Genomic DNA, 27,438 nt, shown 5'->3' with positions numbered 1-27,438 from the left:
CATCTCCAGGAATCGTGTAGTTTTTGTCATGCCTTTAGCCCGCGTGTTCTTCATGAAAGGAAGAACAAATTGATTTTGAAGGGACTTCTGAAACCCTCCTTCGAGGAGGGTCTGGAGAGTGCTTCCAGCTCTAAGGCAAAATCTTCCAAGGCAAAAATGCGATCCCCGGCTCCATCAGTATCCTCGGAGCCGCTGGAGGAAGTAGCAAAATCTTCATCAACATCCTCTGCTCCATTGTCCTCGGGGCCGCAGGCAGTGTCAGTGGTTATGGAACCTGCTTCGGCTCCAATTTTCTTGCAGCCTGCCTTCGGAGCTGGTCGCCTAGCATTAGGCCGGTATCTCCTCCTCGCAGGTCTCCTTCAGAGAGGAGGTCTCGATCTCGTTCCCTATCTTCCAAATCTTCAAGGACCTTATCAGATGTGGATGTCAATAGAGTGGTGTAGAGACTTCTTCAGTCACCAGTACTGGCTAAATTGTTCTCGGCTCTGACTCGGTCGGCTCTGCAGCCGGTCCCTCAACCTACATCGATATTTCCTCCGAGCACATCTCAGCCAGAGTGCTGGGCTCCGTGTGATGTCCTTAGGTGTGGGGAAGCCTGACTCCTGTCTCAGCTTTGGTGGCTGGTTGTTCTTCAGATCCGGGAGGACCAGCCTTCGAGGCCATGCAGAGCGTGCTGGCCAGGTCGTCATATGGGTCGGTCACTCTGTCCCCTACAACACCGGTGCAGGTCTCTGATCGCCATCTATCTCTGGACAGCGGAGCCCCAAGGCCTCTGGGTACCCCCACGAGTGGTCCCTATATTTCTGAGGGCCCCTGAGAGTTTTTGCCTGAGGAGCCACCCAGAAAGAAAACGTGCAAGAGGAAGCACATAGATTCCCAGGATGAGTCTCTCACGTCAGACACCGACCTCGAGGAATTGGAGGGGTCCCCTAAGTCATCCCCTGAGGATGTTTCTTTCTCTGACATCCTAGAGATTTTGAAGCAAAGAGGTCACTGGCCATCCAAAGCCCCCTCCAAAGAGGAGTCTGTCTTCCTGAAGGCCTTTGGTGCTCAGCCCTCTGCCTCCTGGGTATCATCTCCACCCTTCGACGAACTTCTGGATTTGGTTTGTCGAAGGGTGTGGGAACCCCTGACTCTGTGGAACCAGTCCCCAGGAGACCCAGTAAATTTTTGTCTGCCCTCCTGATAAGGAATTTCTATCCAAGGGAGTCCCTGCGGATGCCATGGTGGTGGCAGCTGCCACACAGAAGGAATTAGCTGAGACTTCTTCCACCGTCCATCCCCCTTACAAGGGAGTCTAGGACTATAGACCGGTACGGGAAGCATACATTTTCTTCAGCGACCTTTACCTTACGGTCACTGAATTACTTATGACACTTTACACGACTTCAGAGAGAGCTTGGAGATGCTCTCACGGGTAACGTTTCTGAGGCAGTGGCCCAGAAGGTCAACGCTCAGATGTCTACCATCAAATCTATTGCAAACTTCTCCATGAGGCTGATCTCCTACGCAGCCGAAGGAGTGAGTAGGGCAGCAAGTTCAGGAGTTGCTCTTAGGAGGCAAGCCTGGATGCACCTTTGTCATTTCGCGGAGGCCTTCAAGTCTTCATTCACTGACGCCCCATTTGATGGTTCCTCTTTGTTCGGAACCAAGGTGAAAGACAGTCTCACTAGGTGTGAGCAAGAGGGGAAAACTCTGTCTGCCGTAGGCGTCCATTTTTCCCTTCCCTCTAGGCTTTATCCCAAGGCCCAAAGGGGTGGAAAAATATGGCTCAAGAAATCAGAGGTTTTTTCCCGGTGCACAAGGTGAGCCCCCCTCCAGAGGCAGGGGAGGGGGTGGTTATTCAGGAAGATGCTGCCCTAGGGGCAGAGGAGACCCTCGCAACTTGGGAGACCGCGATTCCTTTTGTGGTTCTCCCTACCGCCACTCCTGTTGGGAGGCCCGACTGTGTGTTTCCGGAGCCAGTCTGGGGTCGAATCTCATTATACTAGGAGGCCTGGCAAGATATCACCCAGGACCAATGGGTTCTACAAATAATTTTCAGAGGATATGTCATTCCCTTCTCGTCAAATCCCCCTCCAATCAAGAAAATCCCAGATATTCCACCCAGTCAAAGGGATTACGCAGCTTCGGACGTTTCAAAGCTGCTAGAAAAAGGAGCCATCCAACATGTCCCCTCAGACCAGGTCGGATTAGGGACTTACTCCAGATTCTTTTTGGTGCCGAAAAGGACAGGGGACCTGAGACCCATTCTGGATCTCCGCCAATTGAACACCCATGTGCAAAAGTCCAAGTTCCGAATAGTCACGTTGCAGTTTATTCTCCCATTGTTGGGAAAAGAAGTGTGGATGTGCTCCATCGACCTCAAGGATGCTTACTGCCACATAAAGATAGGCAGGGCATCCAGAAGTCACCTATGCTTCTGTCTGGGAGCCAGTCACTTTCAGTTTCGAGCCCTGCCCTTTGGTCTCACCACATCCCCCAGGGTGTTTACCAAATGCATGGCAGTGGTGACTGCTCACTTGAGACATCAGGGATTCCAAGTTTTTCCATACCTGGATGACTGGTTCCTTACTGCCACCACCAGGCATCTACTACTTCAGACCAGGGACCCTACTATCAACCTTTGTCAACAGTTGGGCATCACCTTGAACTGGGAAAAATCTGCCTTGTTGCCCTCACAGCATGTCACTTTTATAGGCGCCAAATGAGACACCGTCCTCATGCGGGCATTTCTACCGCAGGAAAGAATCAGAGTCCTACAACAGGTTTATGCCTTGCTCCCTTTGAGAAGAGTGAAGGCAAGATGGGTCCCCCAATTGTTGGGGACAATGGCTGCTGTGATTATGTTAGTCCCTGTGGCAAGGTTACATATGAGGTTCCTTCAGTGGCTACTCTTCGCCCAGTGGTCTCTTCAACGTCTTCCACTTTCTCACCCTATTCTACTCACAGACAGGTGCAAACAGGATCTCAGTTGGTGGCTTCACACCGACAACCTCAATGTGGGAAAGCCCTTTGTTCCTTCGCCTCCGGTTCCCAGATTGACCACGGATGCCTCCCAGATGGGGTGAGGGGGGCATTATCTAGGCAGGACAGTCCAATGCACGTGGCAAGAGCACGAGATGCATCTGCATATCAATGTCCTGGAGATGAGAGCTGTGCTACTAACATTGCAAGCACTTCAGAGTTTTCTTCCTCTCGGGACTATTGCAATCCACTCAAACAATATGTCAGTGGTGTGGTGTCTGAACAAACAGGGAGGAACCAAGTCATATCCCCTTTGCAGAGAGGCCATGCGAGTGTGGCAGTGGGCAGTGTCTTCCCAACGTTTTCTGATAGCAACGCGCATTCCGGGGAAGTCCTGTGTGATCGCAGACAGGCTAAGCAGAGCTATTCTGATGCCTCACGAGTGGTCCCTGAACTGTCAAGTTGCGGAGCAGATCTTCTGCAGGTGGGGTCAGCCTTGCTGTGACCTTTTTGCCAGCCACCTCAATGCCAAATGCAGCAGCTACTTCACCCTTATCCCCCCTCAGGGGGAGTTACCCAGGGACGCTCTAGTCCATGATTGGCCCTCCGGTCTAATATATGCCTTCCCTCCGGTTCCCTTGCTGTCAAAGGTTATTCAGAAAGTGCAATCCTTGGTAAGCTAAATGATTCTGATTGCCCCACACTGGCCTCATCAAATTTGGTTCCCCTTTCTCCATACCTATCTCATGGACGCTCCTTGGATTCTGGACCCACAACCAGGCTTACTGACTCACATGTCAGGGCAGCTCCATCCCTCTCTTCGGACCCTCCGGTTGACAGCCTGGCTACTCCACTTCCGTCATTAGTTAGGCTTCACCAATTTTCGCCGGAGGTGCTTCATATTCTATCTTCCTCTCATAAGCCTTCGACCAGGAAGATTTATTACAGCAAATGGAAGAGGTTTTCAATCTGGGCACATGCCAAAAAGATTGACCCTTCCACAGCTCCAGTTTCATCTGTATTGGAGTTCCTGTCTATGCTTTTTAACCAGGGTTCAGCGGCCGCAACCATTAAAGTCCAGTTGGCGGCGATTTCTACCTTTCATGTTGCAGATGAACCTAGCCTAATGCACATAGACTCTGTAAGGCTTTCCTGAAGGGCACTTTGTTGCTTCGTCTTCCGGTCTCGGAACCTGTTATGCCTTGGGACTTAAACTTTGTTCTACAGGGTCTTTCTTCACCCCCCTTTGAGCCTACAGCCACTTGTGATTTAAAATTCTTAACTTGGAAGATGTCTTTTTGGTAGCCATCATGTCAGTCAGATGCGTTTCAGAGCTTCAAGCTTTATCAATCAAACCCCCTTATTTGATTTTTCATAAGGACAGGGTTTCTCTCGCACCGAATTTCTCCTTTCTTCCCAAAGTAGCATCAGTTAGTAACCTTAACCAATCTATTGAATTACCAATGTTTTTTCCTCAGTTCTCAAACAAGGCAGAATTCAAATTTCATCAATTGGATGTGCGCAGACAATTACGTTTTTATTTTCACAGAACGAAAGACCTCAGAAAATCTGATCAGTTGTTTGTTTCATTTTCGGAAAACAGAATTAGGTCTCCTGTTTCCAAAGTCACGTTGTCCAGATGGATTTCCAGTTGTATTTCTTTCATTTATATTTCAGGGGGAAGAGATTTATCGTTCCGGGTGAAGGCTCACTCTACCCGGTCTGTATCTACATCTACAGCTTTTCAGGCCAGATTGTCTATGGATGATATTTGTGCTACGGCTACTTGGGCATCTCCTCACACCTTTGTTACTCATTACAAGTTAGATGTGGTATCTAGGGGCAGTTCTTCCTTTGGTTCTACAGTGCTCAGGAGTATTTTCCACTGAGCCTCCCAGGATTTAGGTGCTGGGGACACTGTCCCACAGGTAGGAATGTAGGTGAGATTGGACTACATAACATCAAAAAGTTAAGTACTCACCATAACGTTCGATGTATGTAGTCCATCTCGCCTCACATTCTTACTTACCCCCCCCCCCCACCTTCCCCTTTCTGGAGGATCTGGAGGTTAGGCCTGGTTTCAAAGTTCCCTTCATTCTTGGTTTGTTTTTCCATTTCCTTAGGTGTTGTTATGCATGGAGAATGAGTGCTGGTGCTCGCAGCAAACTAGATCTGGGGATAGAGAGCAGTGCAGCATGGGATACCATCTTAGCCCAGCCAATAGAAAGACTTTGAGTAAAAGGTATGGCCGAGTTGGAGCCGACATTCGGCTCCGAACCCACGGGTAAGAATGTGAGGCGAGATGGACTACATACATCGAATGTTATGGTGAGTACATAACTTCTTGTTCATTTCTCAATATTTGTGTGTGTGTGTGTGTGTGTGTGTGTGTGTGTGTGTGTGTGTGTGTGTGTGTGTGTATGTATGAAGCTCAAACGTCTCCTTTTTCTTTCCTTTTAATAGGTCCTTATCAGCACTGTCAGCTTATCATAATGGGCTAATTACTCCAATGAAAATCCGAACAGATTCTCAGACTAACCTGAGGCTGTACAGTGGCAGCCCTACCCGAAGTGAGAAGGAACAGGTTTCCATTAGCTCATTCTATTACAAGGAGCGGGTAAGTATTAAAGTAATGCACATGCCTTCACCATCACTATTTATTTATTTTACATTTGTTAACCGGGGGTGTTTGACTGAGCTGAAAAGGCCCTTTTTCAGCAGAGGCCTGGGGAGAAAAGCTCCACATAGAAAAATTACAGATACATTTTGATTTTTTAGACATGATCAGTGTACACACAAATTACAATAGATATGTTTTTACAGTGGTATGCAGCACATCAACAGTTATAGTGGAGGGAACAAACAAGAAAATATTAATTTAAAAATAAAGGTAATTAATAGATTTGTGGTGTACAGCTGAAATTTGGAACATAGTTAGAATACATACATAGTACACAGGTACAGTACATACATTGTACATTAGCCAGTGTTTGTAAGAGTGAAAACTATTATCAAGTACTCTAGGTTTAATATGTGTACCTTATCCGCTTTCACTAGTCAGGGGAGCAATCATGGCACTGCCAACTTTGCTTGAGATGTTGCCTAATGAGGTTTGTAAAGAGGCTTTGGACTATGTGTTTCGTATGCTAGTAGGGAGAGAGTTCCATTTTTTAGCCACTAAACTACTATATAGTTCATCTCCAAAGCTATTGTAGCTGTTGGTGACGACTAGTAGTAGTTTACTTGATGATCTAAGAGGCCTTTTGGCTGAGTGATGTTGTACTAGATTTCTGAGGGCAGGACACTTATTGGGGATGTAATAGATAGAATGACAGAGGCAGAGCTGATTGTAGGTTGAGGTTGGGCAGTTCAAGCCAGTGGAGCTTTCTCAAAGCAGTACAGTGATGAGTTCTATATGAGCAATTTGCAGCAAAATGGGCAATTCTGTTATAGCAGGCTTCCATTTTGCTTAGTTCAGTTTTGTTGAGATTAGTCAGAATGGGAAATGCATAGAGTAGGGTGGATAGAAGTTGGGAGCGAGCAATGGCTGATCTTGTGTTGTTGGTAAGAAATGGTTTGATACGGTAGAGTGATCCCAGTTTGGCATGTACTTTTTTAATAGTTCTTGAGGTGACCATCAAATTTTAGGTGGGAGTCTGTGATTATTCCCGATAGCTTAGCCTGTGCCACTGGAGCGATTAGAGTAGCATTTGTAGAGTAGATAGTGAATTGACTGTTATCAGTGTTTTTCTTAGAACTGGTTGTAATCATAAGCTGTTTTCTTTGGATTGAGGATAAGTTGGGCTTTGGTAAGGTAGTTTTCAATGTCAGAGAATGCTAGTTGAGTTATTTGTAGGAGGGTGGGAATGTTTTGTGCAGCCCAGATTAAGGTAATATCATCTGCAATGGACTGGGAAAAAAAGAACAGCAAGTTGAACATGGTCCATGCGTGACCTAAATGAGAGAAATTTAAAATACAGCAGTCCACCCAATGAAGGTGATAAAGATAATTAGCTATTAAGTTATTTGAATTTTTAGCTCAACTGCCAAGGTTAAATAGACTAAAACACATTAACAGACAGCATGAAATACTGATCTATTCCTAGTCAAAAATCATGACAGTCCAAGTACACGGATATCCTCCTTCATTATGTAAGACAGAGGGCAAATATGATTTCAGATAATTATGATTAAAAAAAGCTACTGTTAATGTCGAGCACTGTGTACTGAGATATGTACTTTGTACTGGAAAAGACTGATTTTGCTCACATGATTCCCACTACCTATTAAGATGAGTTCCTGTGGAAAATTCCATTTACTGAGTTATTGTTGTTGCAAGTGACTGCTTTCATATACAGAAAATCAGAATGTTATTGCTTTGACATTAACCGTAGCTTTTTTAATCATAGTTATCTGAAATCATATTTGCCCTCTGCCTTACATAATGAAGAGCATATCTGTGTATTTGGACTGTCATGATTTTTGACTAGGAATAGATCACTATTCCATGCTGTTTGTTAATGTGTTTTAGTCTATTTAAAACTGGTAGTTGAGCTAAAAATTCAAATAACTTAATAGCTAATTATCTTTATCACCTTCATTGGGTAGACTGCTGTATTTTAAAGTTTGTCTCATTTAGGTCACGCATGGACCATGTTCAACCTGCTGTTCTTTTTTTCCCAGTCCATTGTGCCAAAAGGTTTTGTTATGGATTTTTAAATTATTTCAAATTTGCAGTTTCCAAAAAAATTAACTGTTGCAAGGGTTGTAAATGGATTTTTTTATATTGCTGTGTAGGTTTGTTTTTGGAAAAAGTGTCTTTTATGTATAGAATATGTTAACCTTTGAAGCTTCTTTGTTGCAGCTCACTTGTTTAATTTGATTTAGATTGTGCATTTTATTCAGTCATAACTTGAATACTACAGTGTTGCAAATGAAAAAAAAAAAGAGACATCATATTTTTGGAAGGAGCATCGGTTTTATAGAAAAGGTGTTCATCTTTCATTTGTTGTTCATTCCTGATAGTTAGAATTTATGCTGGAAGTGGTTGAAAAATATTGAGCAGTATTGTGACAGCAGCACTTCATCCAGTAAAGCTTTTTGTGAACGACTGCTCCTTTGACCTAGTGCCTTTATTCCTGCTGCCAACTGAATCTGCATCACTCGGATGTTAATTAGGAGTCATCTTCATTTGTATGATGAGCACTTGATTAATGCAACTTTTCCTTATATATTTTTAATCAGTATAATTTGGTAATCCTCCATTTCTTTATCAGTTTTTCATATTTATTTCTTTTGCAATATCGGTTATTCTCAGACCTTCATTGTGCATGAGCTATATGCTATGGTATTGTGAGAAGTTGTCATATTAATGAACTTTCATTAAGAGAGCTGTGGTTAGCCTGTCTCTGTGTAAAGTCTCAAGCTCGGATTTGGGTACCCTTGTGCACCTGGAAAAGAACTAGCCTGTACGTTATTATACAGTATAGTCCATTTGCACAGCCCCCTTGAGAAATATGCATTGTTCATAGGTGTATACTAGGCTAATGGCCCTTGAGCCTTTACAAGCCTAGCCCATAGGATTACCCTGGCATCGTGCCACCCGACCTTAGTTCCCAGTGCCTCTGTCAAAGAGTTCAAACTTGAATTCTTCCCATGAGAGTGCATTTTGAGTTTTCCCTTTGATTAAACTGCCTCCCAGTTTTCTATATTTGCCTTTGTATGACCACACAACACAGGCCCTGGAGTCCATCTGAAGTCTGATTTTTTCAGTTTCCCTGCCTGCGTACACCACTCTGTTGGGATCTCCCTCTAAAGGAAGAAGGACTCTTGTTATGTATCAGCAGAGAATGGGTTCAGAAAGGAATTTGGCATCTGTGGCATTTTTCCAGAACTTCAAGCATGGATAAAATATCACTTCCCTGACCTATTAGTAATAACAATCTTGGCTAAAACCTTATATCAGTAACACAGAAATATTCCTCCCCTCAGGGTTTAACATCCAATATATAAGGCAAATATATTTAACAAAAAACAGGAGAAATGGCAGCAATATGCCAACCTAAAACTAAACGTACATAAACCAATAAGTATTCCAGCCTTTTATATCTCACCTGGAGATCAGCACATTGGAGAACAGGCCATTTTGGATGTCCCACAATGTACATACAGAGACAATTATACTAGGCAATGTTAACATCAACTGGTCAAGTATCACCTGAAACAATGACTTCTAGTATAAATCTATACAATTTCTCCCACCTTATCAGTGATCTGACCAGAATCAACTTGAAAAAGAGGAAAACTGTCACCCTGGACAAGTTATTAACAAGCCACCCTAACAATTAAGCTCCCATGGCACCTTAGCAAGCACGCTTAGTGACCCTGCCTGTGTATGCCACAAGAGAATGCCATACTTTTCCCAGGGAGCGCACACACAAATTCTCTTTCTCTGTTCATCACCTCACTGCAGTTCCATAACTGGAACATTCTAAAATTCTTGCCTTTAGATGATGCTGTTGTCTATTTTAATAAAATATATATGGAACTACTAAACAGCATTGCCCCCTTAGGTTTAACAGAGTGCAAAATAACCCTGCTTCTTATCTCATTCCTACCACCAGGAAATGAATGAGGAATAGAAATAATATCTGGAAGGCATGTTTCAGTAATAAAACAGAAAACAATCTTCTACAGTCTTCCTCGTTGGTCAGATCCGACCACAAGCTAATCACCCTAGACATCCACATCCTGTCCCCACCCCCAATTAGGGAAACCGCTGTAAAAAACTTCTCCAAAGCCAACTTCACACTTCTTAAGACAGAAGTGGCAAACTTCATGACACCCATGCAGATGGACAATAGAGGTACGACTGTTGAATCCTACACAAATGCACTTTATATAAGCACTTACACGAGTGCATGGATCATGCTTTCCCTAATAGAACCACGATGCTATCCTCCAACAAAAAAGGAAGCCAATCTGGTAGTTCTCTGCCATAAACAAACTCTACAACAGAAGAAAGAAACTGTTGCAAAAAATAGTAAACTCCCATGGCTGGAGGAACCCCCTGGTCAACCTCAGTAAGAAGCTGAGATCCCTCATAAAATCCTCCAAAGCTAGTTACAAAAACAAAATTGCCACTGACTCTAAAGACAACCACAAAGCATTCTATAGCTATGTCAAGAATCTTAACTAGCAACACTCAGATCTGCTCTGAGTTACAGCACAATGGCACTAAATATACAGAACCAACTGATATTGCTAGCATCCTGGCAGATAGGTTTAGTGCTAACTTTACCCCCTCTCACCCCCTAGAGGGCCCATCTGTATACCGGAAGAATTCAAAGTTCCTGTAATCACGGCTGCACAGGTAAAAACACACTCTCCAAAGCTAAGAACACAGCATCCATGGGACCTGACAATATCCCAGGCTGCGTTCTACACGAACTACAGAATGAACTGCCCACTGAATGGTGCACAGCGACAGTTATCCCACTCCACAAAGGGGGAGCCATGACAGACCCCTGGAACTACCACCCCATTAGCCTGACAAGCCTGGTCTGCAAGGCCATGGAACGTGCCATCATGGAACTCATAAACAAAGATATTGGTAATCTCCAAACTCTGGACCCTACCCAGTTCGGGTTTGTAAAAGGCAGATCATGTCTCCTAAGCCTGATTGACTTCTTTGAAGCAGTCACCAAAGCCATAGATGAGGGTATGGTGGTTCACACAGCTTATCTAGATCTCGCCAAGGCTTTCGACATCATCCCCCACTCTGGAGTTATAGATAAGCTTACCAAACTAGGTACAAATGCCTATTTCACAAGATGGGTTGCCAACTGGCTCACGGACAGAACCCACACTGTGAAAGTAGCAGACTCGAAATTCGACTTCAGACCAGTGACAAGTGGAGTACCACAGGGTTCAGTCCTGGGTCCTCTCCTGTTTGGTATCTACTTCTCCAAAGTACAGGCTAACACAGAAGGTCTTTGGCTAACAAAGTTTGCAGATGACTGCAAACTAGGAGCCATAATCGAAACTCCTAACGATGTGGCCATACTACAAAAGGGCCTCACTGAGACAGATGCCTGGTGTCAAAGCCATGGCCTGAAGCTCAGTGCCAAAAAGTGTATTGTCATCCGCTTTGGTAAAAAACTACCACATAAGTTTTAGTCTGCTTAATGCTGAAAGTGTGATGAGACCTTGGGACACAGGTGGACAGTAGTCTCTCCTTTGATAATCACATCGCCGCAGTGGTCAGGAAATCCTTCTATGTGGCTTACCTCATCACAAAAGGTTTCTCATCCAGAAAAAAAAGAGGTCATTGTTCCCCTCTACTCATCACTCATTAGACCCAGTATAGAGTACAACGCCCCTTTTGGTATGTACCTCACAAGACATCTACAACAACTGGAAAGGCCGCAGAAATACCTCACAAAGAGGATTACTGGCCTCAAACAGATGCCCTACGCAGACTGTCTCAAAAAAAACTCCAACTTTACTCCGTCGCATATCGCCTACTCAGAGGCGATCTTTGCCCAACTTACAAAGCTATGTCAAACCCAGAGCTGTTGGACATGCTCCACTTAAAGAAATCCCAATCCCTCCAGGCTACATGCTCTAGGGACCTAAATCTTGTCAGCACAATAAACGGAACATGCTGGAGGGATAGATTCCTGTCCCAGAGACTTCCCATACTCTGGAACAGACTACCTATCTATGTCAAACAGAGCTCCTCATTAGCACTCTTCAAGAAAAATCTTGATGATTGGATGGGAAATAGGAAATTCACCCCAGGATCACTTCTGTGGCTCTGCTCAACAGGGGCACAGGAAAATAATTTTCTTGGGTGGCGAAAGCCAGGGTACCTTTTTGGCTAGACTTAGGCCCTAGGGCCAATAGCCTAGTACCTACCTATGAACCTATGAACAGTATAAAAACATACAAAATGAAGCCAAATGCCAGATCAGCCTTGACAAAAAAAAAAAAAAAAACAGTTTTATTACTCCAATTTGAAGAATAGATGCTGCAAACATTGTAGACTGTTCTGGGCCACCATCAAACGTACAACCAACCCCCAACTCCCATTGCACAAGTGAAGAAACAGCCAACAGTTTCAGTGATTACTTTATCACTAGCATCACTAACCTATTTCACAGTCGAACTCAAAACAACTCAACCTCTTCAGATAACCTCACCACATCCCACTCCATCTCATTTCCCAAGTCTACTAATGCTCACTCTTTTTCCATTTGACCAGTATTCGTCACAACAATGAAGAAATACCTCAAACAAATTAAACCAAATGTACTAACTGTAGATGGAATTCCGGGTGATTTCCTAAAGATAGCAGCCAGCTCAGTTTCCTTTCCAGTATCCATTCTCATAAATAGGTCTGTTCAGGAATCATATGTCCCAGCCTTATGGGAAAAATCTCACATCATCCCACTTCACAAGGGGAGGTAACTCCAATGATATATCCAACTTTAGACCCATTGCCATTCTCTCTCCACTTTCAGAAATCCTTGAAAAATACATTCATAATCAATTAATGACTCATTTACAAGTAGACAACTGCCTTACCCCCCACACAGCATGGTTTCAGAGCTGGGCACAGTTCCACCACAGCTCTCGTAAACTTTGCCAACACTATAAATCTAGTCAGAGACAAAGGTCAACTGATTTCTACTGTTTGTGAATCTCTCCGATGCTTTCAATACCATTTTCCACAGCTTACTTCTAAAATAACTCTCTCCATTTGGCCTATCAAACACTTCCACAAACTGGTTCTCCAGCTACATTTCCAATAGGTTTCAGTCTGTTAAAGGGATTAATTCTTACTCCTCCTTGCTACCCATCAAAACGGGTGTTACCCAAAGTTCCATACTAGTGGCACTGCTTTTCAACATGTTTACCAACAATCTACACTCTGTTGGCTGTGTGATTAAGGTCTTTGCGTCACATCTCTAGGATCTGAGGTTTAGTCCTAACTTCTATCACTGTCTGTGTGCAGTTTGTTTGTTATACTTGTGTCTTCACAGGTTTTCTCCAGCTACTTTGGTTTCCAGTTAACAGATCCAGTTCAGCCATTGTCTGAATCTAAGATTTAAAAAAGGTCATACTGGTGTCTTTCACAGAAAATACAGGGATTGCATAGTAAGATGCACCATTGATTTGGCTTATTGCCATATAGACTTCACAGTTAACCTGATTGAAATCATAACCGTAACTGCACAGTTTGTTGATGGATGCCCCTTAATATTCATGCACTTTTTTGGTGAACAACCCAGTCTGCTTACCCTTCTGAGGAAATGAAACAAAATCTGGCATGAAAGTTATTCTCTGCCACTTTCATTTGTACTCGGGAGGTATTTTTAAAAATCGCAGCAGCAGTCTGTCTCCTCCAAAAGCATGCAAATTGATTGACTAATTCAAATTTTCTATACATGTTGTATTTACCCCTTCCCTTGTGCCATAGGTCATGGCTAAAAAGAGTCCACGATGTTCTGTCCCCACATCCCAACCTGCTCCCTCCAATGCCAGTGCTACTAGTCATGCAGGCCGACTGTATCACAGTCGGAGCTTCAGCCATCTGTGCCACAGCAGCAAAGTTTGGCTTTGTTGTGTTATAGTTAACAGAGTTCACTTCTTCAACCAAAAGCAGTAGAAAAAAAATTCTCTGCAGAGTGAAAATTTCCAGCATCAGTTTTGTCTAATTTTGGAAAATTATTCAGACAGACACTAAATGCAGGCTCAGTACATTCAGGGTCAGGGATAACTTGGTCATTTATCTTTGGCTGCCTTTGATATGGCAAGTCATTTTTTCTCCACATGCAAATTTACTTCTCAGGGCTCAACACATTTGAAATATATTTACCTTGTGTGCATGTAGTTCAGTTACCCAGTAGCTCTGCTTAACTTGAGTTTTGAATCTGCGTACATTTGTATTTTGTTTTCTAATTTAAAAAATCTAGATTTAGTCTTTTCCTTTTTCAGGAGTTCAGAATTAGTCATAACTGGCAAGTAATAACTTATAATATTAAAATAGATTGCAACTGGGTGGCCATGGTGGTTAGTGTTGCCTCACAGCAAGAGGTTCTCTGGTTCGATCCTCTGCTTGGGTGCCTTCTGTGTGGAGTCTGCATGTCCTTGTGGTTGCGTGGGTTTCCTCCCACATCCCAAAGACATGCTATAGGTGGATTGGCCACTCTAAATTGGCCCTAGGCATGAGTGTGTGTGTACCTTCCGTGGAAGGTTGGGTGCTGGGCTGGCAACTCGACACTGTAATACTCTACTGCCAGTCATGAGCAGACAGGTGATCCACTGTGGCGACCCCTAACAGGGAAAAGCTGGAAGAAGAAGATTAAAATAGCTTGCAGCTCATTAGTCTGAAGTTTTTAGAAGTTAAAATGTAGGCAATTAAACAGACATAGTCACTAAATGCAAGCCACTTTCTACTTAAAAAATTTCTAAATCAAGTGCATCGCTACGTAAATACCTTATGGTCAACATAAAATATTCAGAACAATTACAAGTCTTTAAGGTAAGAGCATTAAAAAAGCAACATTAGGGTTTGCATGAAAACTTTCTTATGATGATCTGCTTCTTCGTAAAACTAAATCTTTCCAGTTATACACTCACTTGCTTCTGATTTTGCCTCATATTTTTGTCTTGACTTCATACAGTTTTTAATTTTGTAGTTGATCAAGTAGGTTCATAGGTTCATACTAGGCTATCTGCCCTAGGGCATTTAAAAGCCTAGCCAGAGTGTGTGTGGCTTTCACCACCCCTTAGGATGAGAATACTATACCCATTAGTTTGCTGTGCCTCTGTCCAGCAGTGATACAGAGAAGATTCCCGGGGTAAACCTACGATCTCCCATCCACTCTTGAACAGAGTCAGTGAGGGGCTCTGCCTCACATGGACTGGGATTCTGTTCCATAGTGTAGGGAGTCTCTGGGTGATGAATCTGTCCCTCCAGCACATCCTATTTATATCCGTGTTGAGGTTTAAGTCTCTTGCTCTCGTGGCTCTGGTGGATTTGGATTTTTTGAGGTGGAACATGTCCATTAATTCCGGGTTGGACATGGCCTTGTATGTCAGGCACAGATCACCTCTGAGCAGACGGTATGCGACTGAATAGAGCTGGAGTTTCTTCAGTCGGGCATCGTATGACATATGTTTGAGCCCCTTTATCCTTTTGGTGAGGAACTTTTGGGGTCTTTCCAACTGCTGCAGGTGTCGGGTAAGGTACATTCCGAATGGGGCGTTGTACTCAATCATTGGTCTGATAAGTGAAGAGTACAGGGGTACAATGACCTCTCCTGATTTGGATGTGAATCCCTTCATGATCAGGTGGGCAATGTAGAAGGTCTTCCTAACCACTTTGGCAATGTGAGTGTCAAAAGAGAGGTTACTGTCAACTTGGGTCCCCAGGTCCCTGATAACTTCTTCCGTGTTTAATGGATTACCACCTATGTGGTAATTAGGGGTTACCTTGTTTTTCCCAAAGGGTATGACTATACATTTTTGGCATTTAGCTTAAGGCCATGGCTCTGGCACCAGTTATCCATTTCTATGAGACCTTTCTGGAGGATGTCTGTGTCTGATGGAGTGTCAATTATGGTGCCCAGTTTGCAGTCATCTGCAAATTTTGTCAGCCACAATCCCCCGATGTTTGCCTGCACTTCAGAAAAATAAATGCCGAACAAGAGGGGCCCAGGACTGAGCCCTGTGGGACACCGCCGTGACCAGCTTAGAGTCTGACATGGCACCAGCAACTCTAACCCTGTGTGTTCTGTCCTTGAGCCAGTTTGCAACCCATCTTGTGACATATGGGTTTACATCTAAGCTGGTGAGCTTTTCTATGATGCCCGAGTGGGGTATTGTGTCGAACGCTTTTTCTAGGTCAAGGTAGGCTGTGTGAACTGCCTTACCCTCATCAATGGCCTTAGTGACTGTTTCGAAAAGGTCGACCAAGTTCAAGAGGCAGGATCTGCCCTTGACAAAGCCAAATTGGGTAGGATCCAGTGTCTGTAGGTCCCCAATGTCTTTATTTATGAGTTCCATTATGATCCTCTCCATAGCTTTGCAGACAAGGCTCGTCAAGCTTATGGGGCGGTAATTTCCAGGGTCCGTAGAAGCACCGCCTTTGTGGAGTGGGACCACAGTTGCCGTACGCCATTCTTTGGGTACGTATCCTGTAGTAAGGCTAAGATTAAACAGCAGCCTTATGTGTGGGTTTAGTTCCTCATTGAGTTCGTGTAGCACACAGCCGGGGACACCGTCCGGTCCCATTGATGCTGTGTTTTTTGCTTTAGAGAGAGCAGCTCTCTCTAAAGCAAAAAATCCTGTAAGTAGGATTACAGTCATTTAGTAATACCATACATTAAAGTTTCAAACTTCATATTGATCAAAAAAATGCAAGTTGATGTAAAGTCAGTTATTCTCTTAACTGTTCAAGTGCATTAGAGTACTATTTAAAAAAAAATGTCCTAGATTTATGGCCTCTACCTCCCTATTATTTCAGGCTGAGCCTGCAGTTGGTCACTGTGTGATTAGTGTTCTACTTCGATAAAAAAGTAAATAAGTAAATGTGTCCAGAATATTTGAGCAAGGAAGTTGAGAGGTGTGCTCTTAATCCTTCCCGAAGTGCTGAAACAGCAACTCATTGAAGTGGAAAAATGTACCTTCACATGCTGAAAATAGCACACTGTAAAGTATTTTCCCATTTATTAATGACTTAAAGAGCTGATGCTTTTAAAATAACATATTGCATCAGAACTGAATATAAAGATAGCAAAAATGAAAGGAATTCCTCTTAACAGGTTATGAATGGGTTTGTCAAACCCTGAAAGTCAGTCATTCGGTTAGAGAATTGCTTAAAAATATCCAATTCTTCCCCTCAGGAACACCACTGCATCACCCTCTCCAAAGCCAAATGGCTACCAGTCTCCTACAGAGTTGAGCTACTTCTAGGGTCCCTTGTTTTCAAACTACTTCAACCAGGTGCCTTTCCACTTTTTGACATCAAACTCCATAATAAAACCACCTCCTACAACTTCCACAACCTCTCCCAATTAATTCCCTCACTCCAGACACCCCAATTTAAACTGCACTGTACCAAACATTCCTTTTTCCATTCTCAAACCCAAACTCTGCCAATCCCTGTCCCTTCACCTTAAAGAAGTCTCCTCTTTCCCCACCTTCAGAGCTCAGCTTGAATGACACCTTCTTCAGAAGTCTGACTGTAAGTGCTTTTCCACGTGAACCATAACCTAACTCCTTCCTCACCTGCATCACTTCTACTTTGATCTTCTGTTCTCAGCTACTGCTTCCCTCTTAGATTTGCTACTTAAATTAATTTGCATTTGATTTTCTACTTTACTAATATTATTTACATATTGTATCAGTTTTCTATGGAATTATCTACCTTCTGAGATACTCAGTGTATGAATTTGTCCTATTTTCTATTTTTTGTGAATCACTTCACCTAGGCTGTGGTTGCAAATGGTCTATAGTGATCAGTGTGCTACCCTGGTAAACAAAATGTATACAACAAAATAAAATAAATAAAATCCGGCAGAAACAGTGGTGTTTCAGAGTGAAGAACTTAGCTTCACTTGTTGAAAACAGGACACAGTAAAATTTCTCACCCCTTAGTAATGTGGCAAGTAGATGACACTTTCACTGAGTGAATGACAGCAAGACTGAAAATATGACAAAATTAAATGAGATATTCATAGTTACAGAAGCTTAAACCATACAGGGCTTCCTTCATTGTCCTTGGTTGGGTAATAATTGTTCATAAATCAGAATTTGCTATTTTTTCAGCAAAATCCCCTATTCAGGGATGTCTGCATACCGAAATGACACACACCATAATGTAATATACCATACAGATAAGCATGTTCATCTTCAGAGCCATCTGTTCCTTTTTTTGCCTTCACACAGTACAGATACCCGGTTTTGCTATTATCTGTAAAGTCCTCTTATGTTTGTTTGCCTGACTATCTCAGTAAATGCCCATGTGGCTGACAAACTATCACCTGAGACCTGCACTGGTATTGGAGAAGAGCACAATGTTGAGAACTGTGGCAAGTGCCAATGGTTTAGCCTGGTTGTCTAAAAATGAAGGTGAGAAAAGATGTTTTTCTTCAAAAAATGGTGGGTGTTTGAGAAACCTTTGCATAGACACCAGTGGAAAGGTTCTTCTCTTATCCCTAAGCATATGTTAAAGCATCACCATAAGGACGAGCACTCAAAGGCCAGGTCAAGACCCAAGTCTTCCCCAAGTATGTCTGTGTTCAGCCAACTTCCTAAACACTTTGTGTTTGCTAGCCTTCAGCTAGCAAGGGTTTGACCCTGAACTCATCCTTGATCAAATAGCTTGTGACAGGTGAGGGACTCCCTTGGCTTCTTCCCTCTTGGTTATATCGCAAGGTTTTTGGATTATCATCTCTCCAGATAATTGGCTGGGGCCCTTACTTGACTAGCCAGATCTTAGAGACTTGTCTTTTGACTTATTTGTAGGCACTCTGGAAGAGGAGATGTTTTTCTGTATCTGGATTTCATGACAGCATGAATCAGCAAGACCAGATCATTTAGGATCCATCAGGTCATCCCAAACTCCGGTACTCACACCTGTGGACCTGGACATTAAACAGTTGGTTATTGTCTGCTGGAAGCCCAAGATGTATACAGAACTTACCCCACTGACGAGACAGGGAAAAAGCCTGTGTCAGACCTGCACCTCTCCACAATGAGCTCCCTTTGGCAAACATGAAACCCAGTTTAGATTCCTGATCCCCTCCTCCACTAAGCATGGCAATGGACCACTGTGAGCTTAACCATGTATGATTCCATAAGTACTGGGTGTCACAATTTTCCCTAGACCCCTGGGTCCTTTGATAATTTGTAGGATCTGTAGACCACCACCTCTGAGATATATAAGGATATTGATTCCCCCATTGGATCCTTCTTTGGATGTCATATGCTTTGAAGATGTCCTCAGGCTGATGAACACGTTTATGTGGTCAGTTGCCCCTCTTCTTTTCCCTCCTCAGAACCAGTTAGCAGTTTGTAAGGAACCATGGGTGATACCTTCCTTGATACCTGTCTTCAAGTTGCTATTTTAACTTCAAGAGACACATAGATTATGCCAGATTGATGCCAAACAAGGCAAATTGAATGACCCCAAGTGAGAGCTATTGGGAGACAGTGATCCAGGTACAGAAATGTAAAAAGATTCTTCTGCTGCAGAGCCTCGGTTACATTCCTAATACCTGGATAAACACCATGAAAGTGACACACACACAGATCATAATGAAAAAAAAGCCACATGTGCAACCCCCAGATGTTGCTTTACAGAAGAAATCCATTGTGTCTAGAGACACCATCTGTGCTGCAGCAGGGTCATGACATGCTAGACAGGCGTCATATAAAACATAATTACTGAGTTTGCTTCTTGAAGCCTCTGATATCAAGGATACTCTTCCCCATTCAGTATCAGGAAGAAGTGAGAGTAAAACTTTACCTTTCTGTAGCAGAATGTGTTCAGTGCCTCATTTTGTAGAAAAGGGTCTGACTATGTTCAGGAGCTTTTTAGAGGTAGCCTGTTCCTGAGTGGGCCTCTTTCTGAGGGAGAACTTACAAGTTCTAAATACAACCAACTGCGATGATGTCCATGGTGAAGACTTTTCCATTCACTGATGATTCAGAGGACCTGCCTTCCACTGATGATCTTGCAGGGCTGTAAGGAGTACGCTGGAGGAATCAGTCTTCTGGAAGACTTCATGCTGGAATCAGTGAGGCAGATACTTGAGGGTTTCTTTTTCTTGGGATTTGAAGTAGGTCTTTTAAGAAGAGGAGAAAGCTAGAGATATTGAAAAAGACCCTTAGTTGTGGCTGGAGTCCGTTTCTTCTATTATAGATCTTAATATCTTGAGAAACAAACCGTAGTCCATTGTCAACTTAAAAACAAAATAAAAAAATTATATTACAGGTTGCACCACAAGCTTTTTATTACTTAGTTTAACTTGTATCACAGGACTTCATCAGAACAAAACGTGTTAAAATGTCACTTCCTAAACTGTGCACCCATAAGATCGCATGACCACCACAATTTATGGAGCATTCAGATAAAAATATATAACCGTAATAATGTCAAAATGCACATGATGTAAGGAAACACCCTTAAAAAACTTGACAACTCAAGACTAATGCTGAAACGTTTCCTTGTTTAAATAAGCAAGTGTCAAGAGTGTGTAAACTCAAACTAAATTCTTATAATGTGTAAGTTTTTTTTTCTTATATCAAGTTTTTTTAACAGTATGTTTTTTTACATCATGTGTTTTGACTTTAACATGTTTTTATCTGAATCTTCCATAAACTGTGCAAGACTGTGTGATCTTATGAGTGCATATAGAGGCACCATCTCTTAGCCGCATTGAAGAGCTTCAGCTTCTTTTGTCACCTTTTGCAGATGGATGGATTGAAGCATTACACTTGTGGCAATGTTTCACATCATGTGTGCTCCCAAAGAACATAAATGGTGCAGGTACAGTCTCTGACTTGTAATCTGTCATCTGCAGGAATACTTTGTTGGTTAAGCTTTGAAGACAAGAACTTCTCAGTGATGTATGTTGGTATCTTGAGCCAAACTGTGCAAGTGGCAGAAAAGAACCAGTCAGTGCAAGTACTGGGCATGCCCTTCTAGTTCATACCAGCATATATCTAAAGTGAGGCAACAGTATTGGCACTCCTGAGAGGAAACTTTCAGATTTGTGCCAGCTGTCTCAGCTCTTTTTATTTAGCACAAGAATTTTGTACAAAGGAAAAATGTCACACATTCAGAGCAGAGGATTCTTCTACCTCACTGCTGCTACACATTCAGAGGGTTCTGTTCCATCACTACTGCCCCAAATTCGGAGGATTCTCTTCCCTCACTGCTGACACACATTCAGAGTTATTTTCCCTCATTGCTGCTACAAATTCAGAATTTATTCCCTCAATGCTGACGCACTTTCAGAAGGTTCTTTTCCTTCATCTTTGCCCCATATTCAGAGCGTTCTCTTGCCTCGTTGCTGCCACACTTTCAGGGTGCTCTTCTGTACTGCTGACCTACTGCTGACCCATAGTCAGAAAGTTGTCTTTTATCTCCAGAGTCCAGGAGGTGAGATGATTTTTATAGCTGCCTTTTGACTTGATAACAGAGACCCAAAGCTTTTTAAATAGAGGATTCCTCGCTTGATATCGTGAACAATATCTCACTTCATTTTCTACCCTCTACAGCTCCATGCCTAATTGCTGTTTGGATAGAAATTAACAAAATGAGTGTCAAAGCTTTGGAAAAGAGTTGCTACTGCTGGAAGGCCTTCCACTGGATTTACTTGGACAATTGACATGGGATTTCAGTGAAGTGTCTCAGAATATGTTACTCCTTACATTTTTCTAACATAGATACTCCTCATTTTCAGTTTCATTGTTTGTGTCCTTTTCTCCATCATGAGCCACTGTATGTATACTGTTATTGCTGCAGCAATTGTTAAAAGTTTTTCCATTCCGTAAGATTTGGACCGATTAAAACCTTTAGCTTAATTGTCGTAAGTTAAACTACATCTGAGTGATGCAGTGAAGTGTAATGCATTCTTGCGTACTTTACTTATAAACTCAAAATGAAAAGAACATCATGTAAATGTTTACAGGTGAAGTTGTTTATTGCAGTTTCATTCTTAAATTTTTGTCAAAATGTGGTGTGGTATAGCTTGATGCAAACAGTGTAAAATATTTGGCATTATGGCTGTGTTCAGTGCCTGTGTCAGGAATGATTGTTGAAAACCATCCCAGGTCAGAAATGCTTGTCTGTATGAATGCAGGTTTAATATGTTTACTTTAGTTTTCCTACTCCTAAATCTGTCAACACTGTTAGTTAATAATGTCCAAGCATCTGTTCCTAGAAAGACTGCCTTATAAGCAGGTTACACAGATCATTTATTTTCTTTGCTTTTGCTGTTACAGAATATTCTGAGTTTCTCAAGGTATCCTCCGTGAGCAGGTCCTTGTGTATCTTTAAACATCCTAACAACACGGGAAGATTTTCCAGCAATGATTCCTCAATAGTTGCTTTATATGGACCCTCTCTCTTCAAATCCATGATTTTATTTTGTCGGGGCGTGTGTGTGTTGGGGGAGTGCCCTACCTGTTGTTGTTCAGCTTTTCTCTCCATAACTGATTATGAACAGATGGAGAAGAGTTGTAACAATTAATATATTTTAACCTCTTATGGTAAGGTATAATACAGCTGCACTTTTTTGAACTTAATCACAAGATTTCTGACAGAGACAGGCATGCTTTGTTTTTGATTTCTTTGGCCTCTGCCAATGATCCAAACTCCTGCTTACTTTACAAGGATTTCAACTAGATCTCAGCCTCCCATCATGTTCATTCTCTTAAAGATTTCTTGACTGGCAGAAAGAATCGAAACAGATTTAAAGTTTGGCTGCTGCTTATACTCAAGCATACGTCAACAAGTTTGTTAGAGGAAGAATTGTAAGTCTTACATATGGAAAAATATTTATATAAAACGAAGTTTAATAAGGTTCAAAATACACTTCAGAACAGTGCACTCATTACACAGTGTTATTTGTAGTTTGTCTTCATTAATTCTGTGAGAATAGCTTTAAATCTGTACTAAAGATATCATAGCATAGGCAATAGGGAAGGACTTGCTAAGTTGCATCCTGCTAACATCAGTACCATTTTACTAAAACTGACCTAAATATTTGCTGCATGTATTCAGGCTACCATCATGACAGTTAAATGGCATTCACTGTTTACAGACAGTATCATATATCTTAACTCTCACAGAAGTGATTGAAAAAGATGTACCCAGATAATGCGTCTTATGTTTGTAGGAGGCAAGACTCTAAATCCTGCAGACCACCTAATTAATTATTCTGACTCCTGAGATTGTGATGCATTTGAGATTGAGACCATGTTTTCTTTTCATAAAACTGTTAACAGAACTACCATATAAATATTTGTATTCCCATCTGTGAGATTTCCTGAACTTGTAGACAGTTTATGTTGGAGGTGCAGGGGGGCTTACCCCCTACAAAATATGTTTCATTTTTATCTCCCCACTACCTGCCAGCCCACTGTGATCAACTGGCCATTTATTCCTAGCTGGGAGAGAGCTAATCATGGAGGCCATAATTCAACCAACTATCAGGGGTTATTTTTCTATTTAAGACCTACTCCTGCTTGTTTGGTGGTTGATATAGGCACCAGAGTCACTGTCAGTGCTATGCTGCTGCATGCATGGCAGTTAAGGTTACCTTCACTGACTTGGTAAGCCAAGTCCATGTTTCTGCCTCTTTCTATGGCTGTATCATCTATAGTCCTATGTTTGTATTTGTAGAAATGGGCACCAAACTGTCAGCATCCTCCCTACTGCCACCACCACTATGGTAGTCTAGCTAGCATATGTTCATCTGCCCAACTCTTTCAGTGTTCAAGATGCTGGTCATCTGCAAGGACTTTATCACTCTGCGCCACAAGGCTGGGACATACAGAACATTATTGGTTTAACTTTTCTTGCTGATTAGTCAGATTTTCATTTAAAATGCTTTTCATTATTTTTTTTTTTTTTTGCATGTGGGAAACTTCCCTTACAGGAGTTGTGCTTTAGGCTTTATTGATTCTGCTGTTTCAACTATAGATCTGAAGTAGTTTACTTCATTTGGTCTTCAACCTGTGGGATATGGGTCCGTATCAGATCCAAGCCAGCATGAATTACTAGCATCAGCTCCGAACTCCATACTCCTCCCCTTACCCCATAATACACCTCCACTGCTTTCCATCCCCAGATCTCGTTTGCCACTATTTGTAAAACATCGTGTCTCTCGAGCTCCAGGTAGCAGGGTGATTCTAATTGTAAGTTTTTCTAAATTTTCTCTTTTAGCCATTTCAGGTTAGTATAGGTACCCTTTCTCCCCTCCCATCGCTTTGGCATTGAGTGTAGGTTTGTAGTTAGTTTAGCGTAGTTTGTCTGTGGTGCTCCTCCCCCCTCTTAGTCTAGTGTGGTGAGTGGGGGTGTTATTAGTCTAAAGAAAGAAAGTTTTTGGTCTGTCTCTTTCTTTCTTAAGGCTTCTTGTTTGATAGTATGGCTGAAAAGCTTATCTTTAAGCGCTACACAGTGTGTGACCATAAGCTCTCCCCAGCAGATGGCCACACTCTTGTGTGTGTGTCTGTGTGTGTCTGTGTGTGTCTGTGTGTGTCTGTGTGTGTCTGTGTGTTGTGCTTAGGTGTGACCCACCTTAATGTGGAGTGCTCCATTTGTGTGGGGTTCAATCCTCGAGCTTTGAAGGATAAAAAGTCCAAGTTGGCCCTCAAAGGTCTTCTGCCTGCCACTGATCCTCCTTCCTCGTCTTCAGCTTCAGTCACAACGGCTGCTCTGGCTACCTCTCCGGCTTCTCTCCCTCTGGCTTCCCCTACCTCCCAGGCTGGGACTAAAACTCCTGCATCTATGCTGTGGTAGCGAAGCAGAGGAGAGGTAGAGAGCGGGAGAGAGAGTCGAAGGCAAAGGAAAAGAGGAAGAGGTTTCTGGACCTCTCATCCCCGAGCAAGTCTGCACGGACCTTCCACTCCCCTCAGCTCCAGTCTCTGACATTCTCCCCGTAGCCAGAGGAGGCATGTTCAGTCTCTCTGGCCTCTAGTCCCTGATCGGCCAGGTCGGAGTCTGTAGCCTCATCTCAGTTGACCTGTTTTTTAACGGACATGGATCTGGATAAGATGAAGTGGCACTTTATACGTAGACAGATCCAGATGGGGGTCTTGCTAGCCTCCCCTCCCTCAGGATGGGAGAGCTCGCTTCCCTTTTTTCCCTTTTTTCAGCCCATTTCTCCTTCTCCGATCCAACCTTCGGCTTTGGAGTTCTCTGATCCGAGGTTGGCTTTGGTTAGAGGGTCGGCATCAACGGTCCTTGCGTCCTCGATGCTGACAGCTGCCTGGAGCATCTCTGATCCAGCCAGTTTGGATGTGAGCCGCTCTCGGAGTCGGAGCCTGGGTGTCTGATCCGAGGGAGTGGAACCTTTTCCATCGGCTCAGACATTGTCAGACCAAGTTCCCTCCCCCAGAGCTCTGTCCACTTCGTATCTGGCTCAGATTCACACGTCGGATCCAAGGAGACTGGCCTCCTTATTAGCTTCCCAGGAGGTCTGCTCTCCTTTGGTATTCGATGTGGTAGAACGGGTCCTCTCCATCAGATCGAGGCCCCTGACCACCCCCTCGGACTCCACCCAGACCCACTTGGCTCTGTCTACAGTTCCCATTGTCTTACCAGAGGGACAGCCCATGCCCAAAGAGCCCTAGATGGTTCCCCCAGAGGAACAGATGGCTTGCGAGCACTCCTCGGAGAGCCCCACAGGAGATGTGCCTCGCAAGCATACTTGCAAGAGGAGGCACTTGGACTCCTCAGAGTCCCTAACCGAGGACACATATTTAGATGATGGGGAGGGCTCCCCAAGGTCACCTCCCGACGATGTCTCCTTTGGAGACATCATGAGATCCTGCACCAGTGGGGAGGTTGGTCTGCCCCCAAGCCCTCCTCTGATCAGTCTGTGTTTCTGGAGGCTTTCGGTATGGGCCCATCTACATCTTGGGTGTTCCCTCCCGTGGATCCCTTAGTGGATTTGATCACCTCGCGGGTGTGGGAGGAACCAGATACCATGGAGCCGATCCCCAAGTGCCCCAATAAGGTTCTGAGTCCCCCTATTGACAGTCCTTCCTGGAACAAAGGCTCCCCAGTGGACACTATGGTGGTAGCAGCAGCCACAAAGAAGGAACTATCTCAGGAAAGTTCCTCAGTCCATCCTCCTGACCGAGAGTCATGGATGATGGACCGCCTAGGGAAACGGGTGTATGCGTCAGCCACCTTTTCAATAAGGGCACTGAACTACTTGGCCCATGTCACGAGACTCCAACACAACCTAATGAAGGAGCTGGAGGAGTCTCCACCCAAGTCCATGTCGCAGGAGAAGAAGGCTTCATTCTCTGCAAAAATGGCCACTCTGAGAGCAGTGTCAAATATGTCCATGCGACTCCTCTCCCATGCTATGGAAGGAGCGGCTAGGGCAGTTGGGTCTGGCGTGTCCATGAGGTGTAATGCCTACCTCAGGTTGTGCCAATTCACCGAACCCTTTAAGACGTCCTTTGCTAATGCCCATTATGATGGCTCAACTCTTTTCGGTAAGACCATCAAGGAGACACTAGTCCAGAGTGAGAAGGACGGGAAGACACTGTCTGCCATCGGGATCCGCTTCTCTAACCCTCAAAGGTCCTTTTCCCGGAACCAGGGAGGGCAAAAGAAGATGTAGTTCTGGAAGACTCAGTATTCCCGGGACACTCAGGGCTCTTCTTCCCCTAGAGGCAGATGGGACAGAATGGACGCCAACTCAGAGGCTGAGGCGGTCCATGAAACTTCAGATCTCGAGAACCATTCTCAGACAGACACAGGCAGCAACCCTGAGGGGTTGCCTGGCTGCTCTACTCTGGAGGCAGTTGGGGGATGGTTGTCCTGGCATCCAGCAGCATGGGAGACCATAGCAACGGACCGCTGGGGGCTTCAAATCCTATCCAGAGGATATTCTATCCCCGTCGTGGGTCCTCCCATACCTTCCAAACACCTCCCGGATGTTCCACCCACACAAAGGGAAGCGGCAGCACAGGAAATTTCCAAGCTGCTAGGAAAACAAGCCATTGAAACCGTCCCCTCAGATCAGTCTGCATCGGGCTTTTACTCCAGGTTCTTTTTAGTGCCAAAGAAAATGGGGGACTTAAGGCCCATTCTGGACCTCTCTACCCTGAATCTGTCAGTTGCCAAAGAAAGGTTCCGGATGGTCAAACTACAGTCCATCATGCCGTACCTGCAAGAGAGCAACTGGATGTGCTCATTAGATCTCCAGGATGCTTATTATCACATAAAAATGCACAGAAGCTCCAGGAAGTTCCTCCTCTTCTGGTTAGGGGCCAATCATTATCAGTTTCGAGCCCTACCCTTTGGTCTCACCACAACCCCCAGTGTGTTTACCAAAGTGATGGCGGTTGTAGCGGCTCACCTGAGGATTCAGGTCTATCCGTACCTGGGCAATCGGCTCCTCACTGCTCCCCCAAGGCATCTACTTTCCCAATCCAAGGATTACTTTCTGACACTTGCCCTGAGTTTGGGTATCACAATCAACACAGTGACGTCTCTACTAGAGCCTGTGTACAGGTAATAGATTACATTGGTGCCAGGATAGATACACTACAGTGCAAAGTGTTCCTGACCTCGGAGAGAGTTCAAACCTTCAGGATGCATGTCTCCCTAATTTACCGTTCTCACCTCCCGACAGCGGAATCAGTGTTGAGGGCCCAAGACTCGATGGCAGTGACCATAACTCTCCTTTCATGTGCTCGGCTACCCAT

At 43.7% G+C, this 27,438-nt stretch overlaps 1 protein-coding gene across 1 annotated transcript in view; it reads left to right on the top strand.

The window, feature by feature from the left end:
* WDR59 (WD repeat domain 59) overlaps positions 1–27,438 on the top strand; it is a 1,485,413-nt gene that overhangs the window by 925,021 nt on the left and 532,954 nt on the right. The window contains exon 17 of the mRNA XM_044081604.1: positions 5,431–5,584. Coding sequence (XP_043937539.1) covers positions 5,431–5,584 — 154 coding nt within the window. The remainder of the gene's footprint in view (positions 1–5,430; positions 5,585–27,438) is intronic.

This window comes from Protopterus annectens, chromosome 8.part1, assembly GCF_019279795.1.
Source record: "Protopterus annectens isolate FY-2018-M chromosome 8.part1, PAN1.0, whole genome shotgun sequence".
Taxonomy (NCBI): domain Eukaryota; kingdom Metazoa; phylum Chordata; order Ceratodontiformes; family Protopteridae; genus Protopterus; species Protopterus annectens.
The sequence above is the reverse complement of the archived record's forward strand: the minus strand, read 5'-3'. Positions and strand labels throughout refer to the sequence as shown.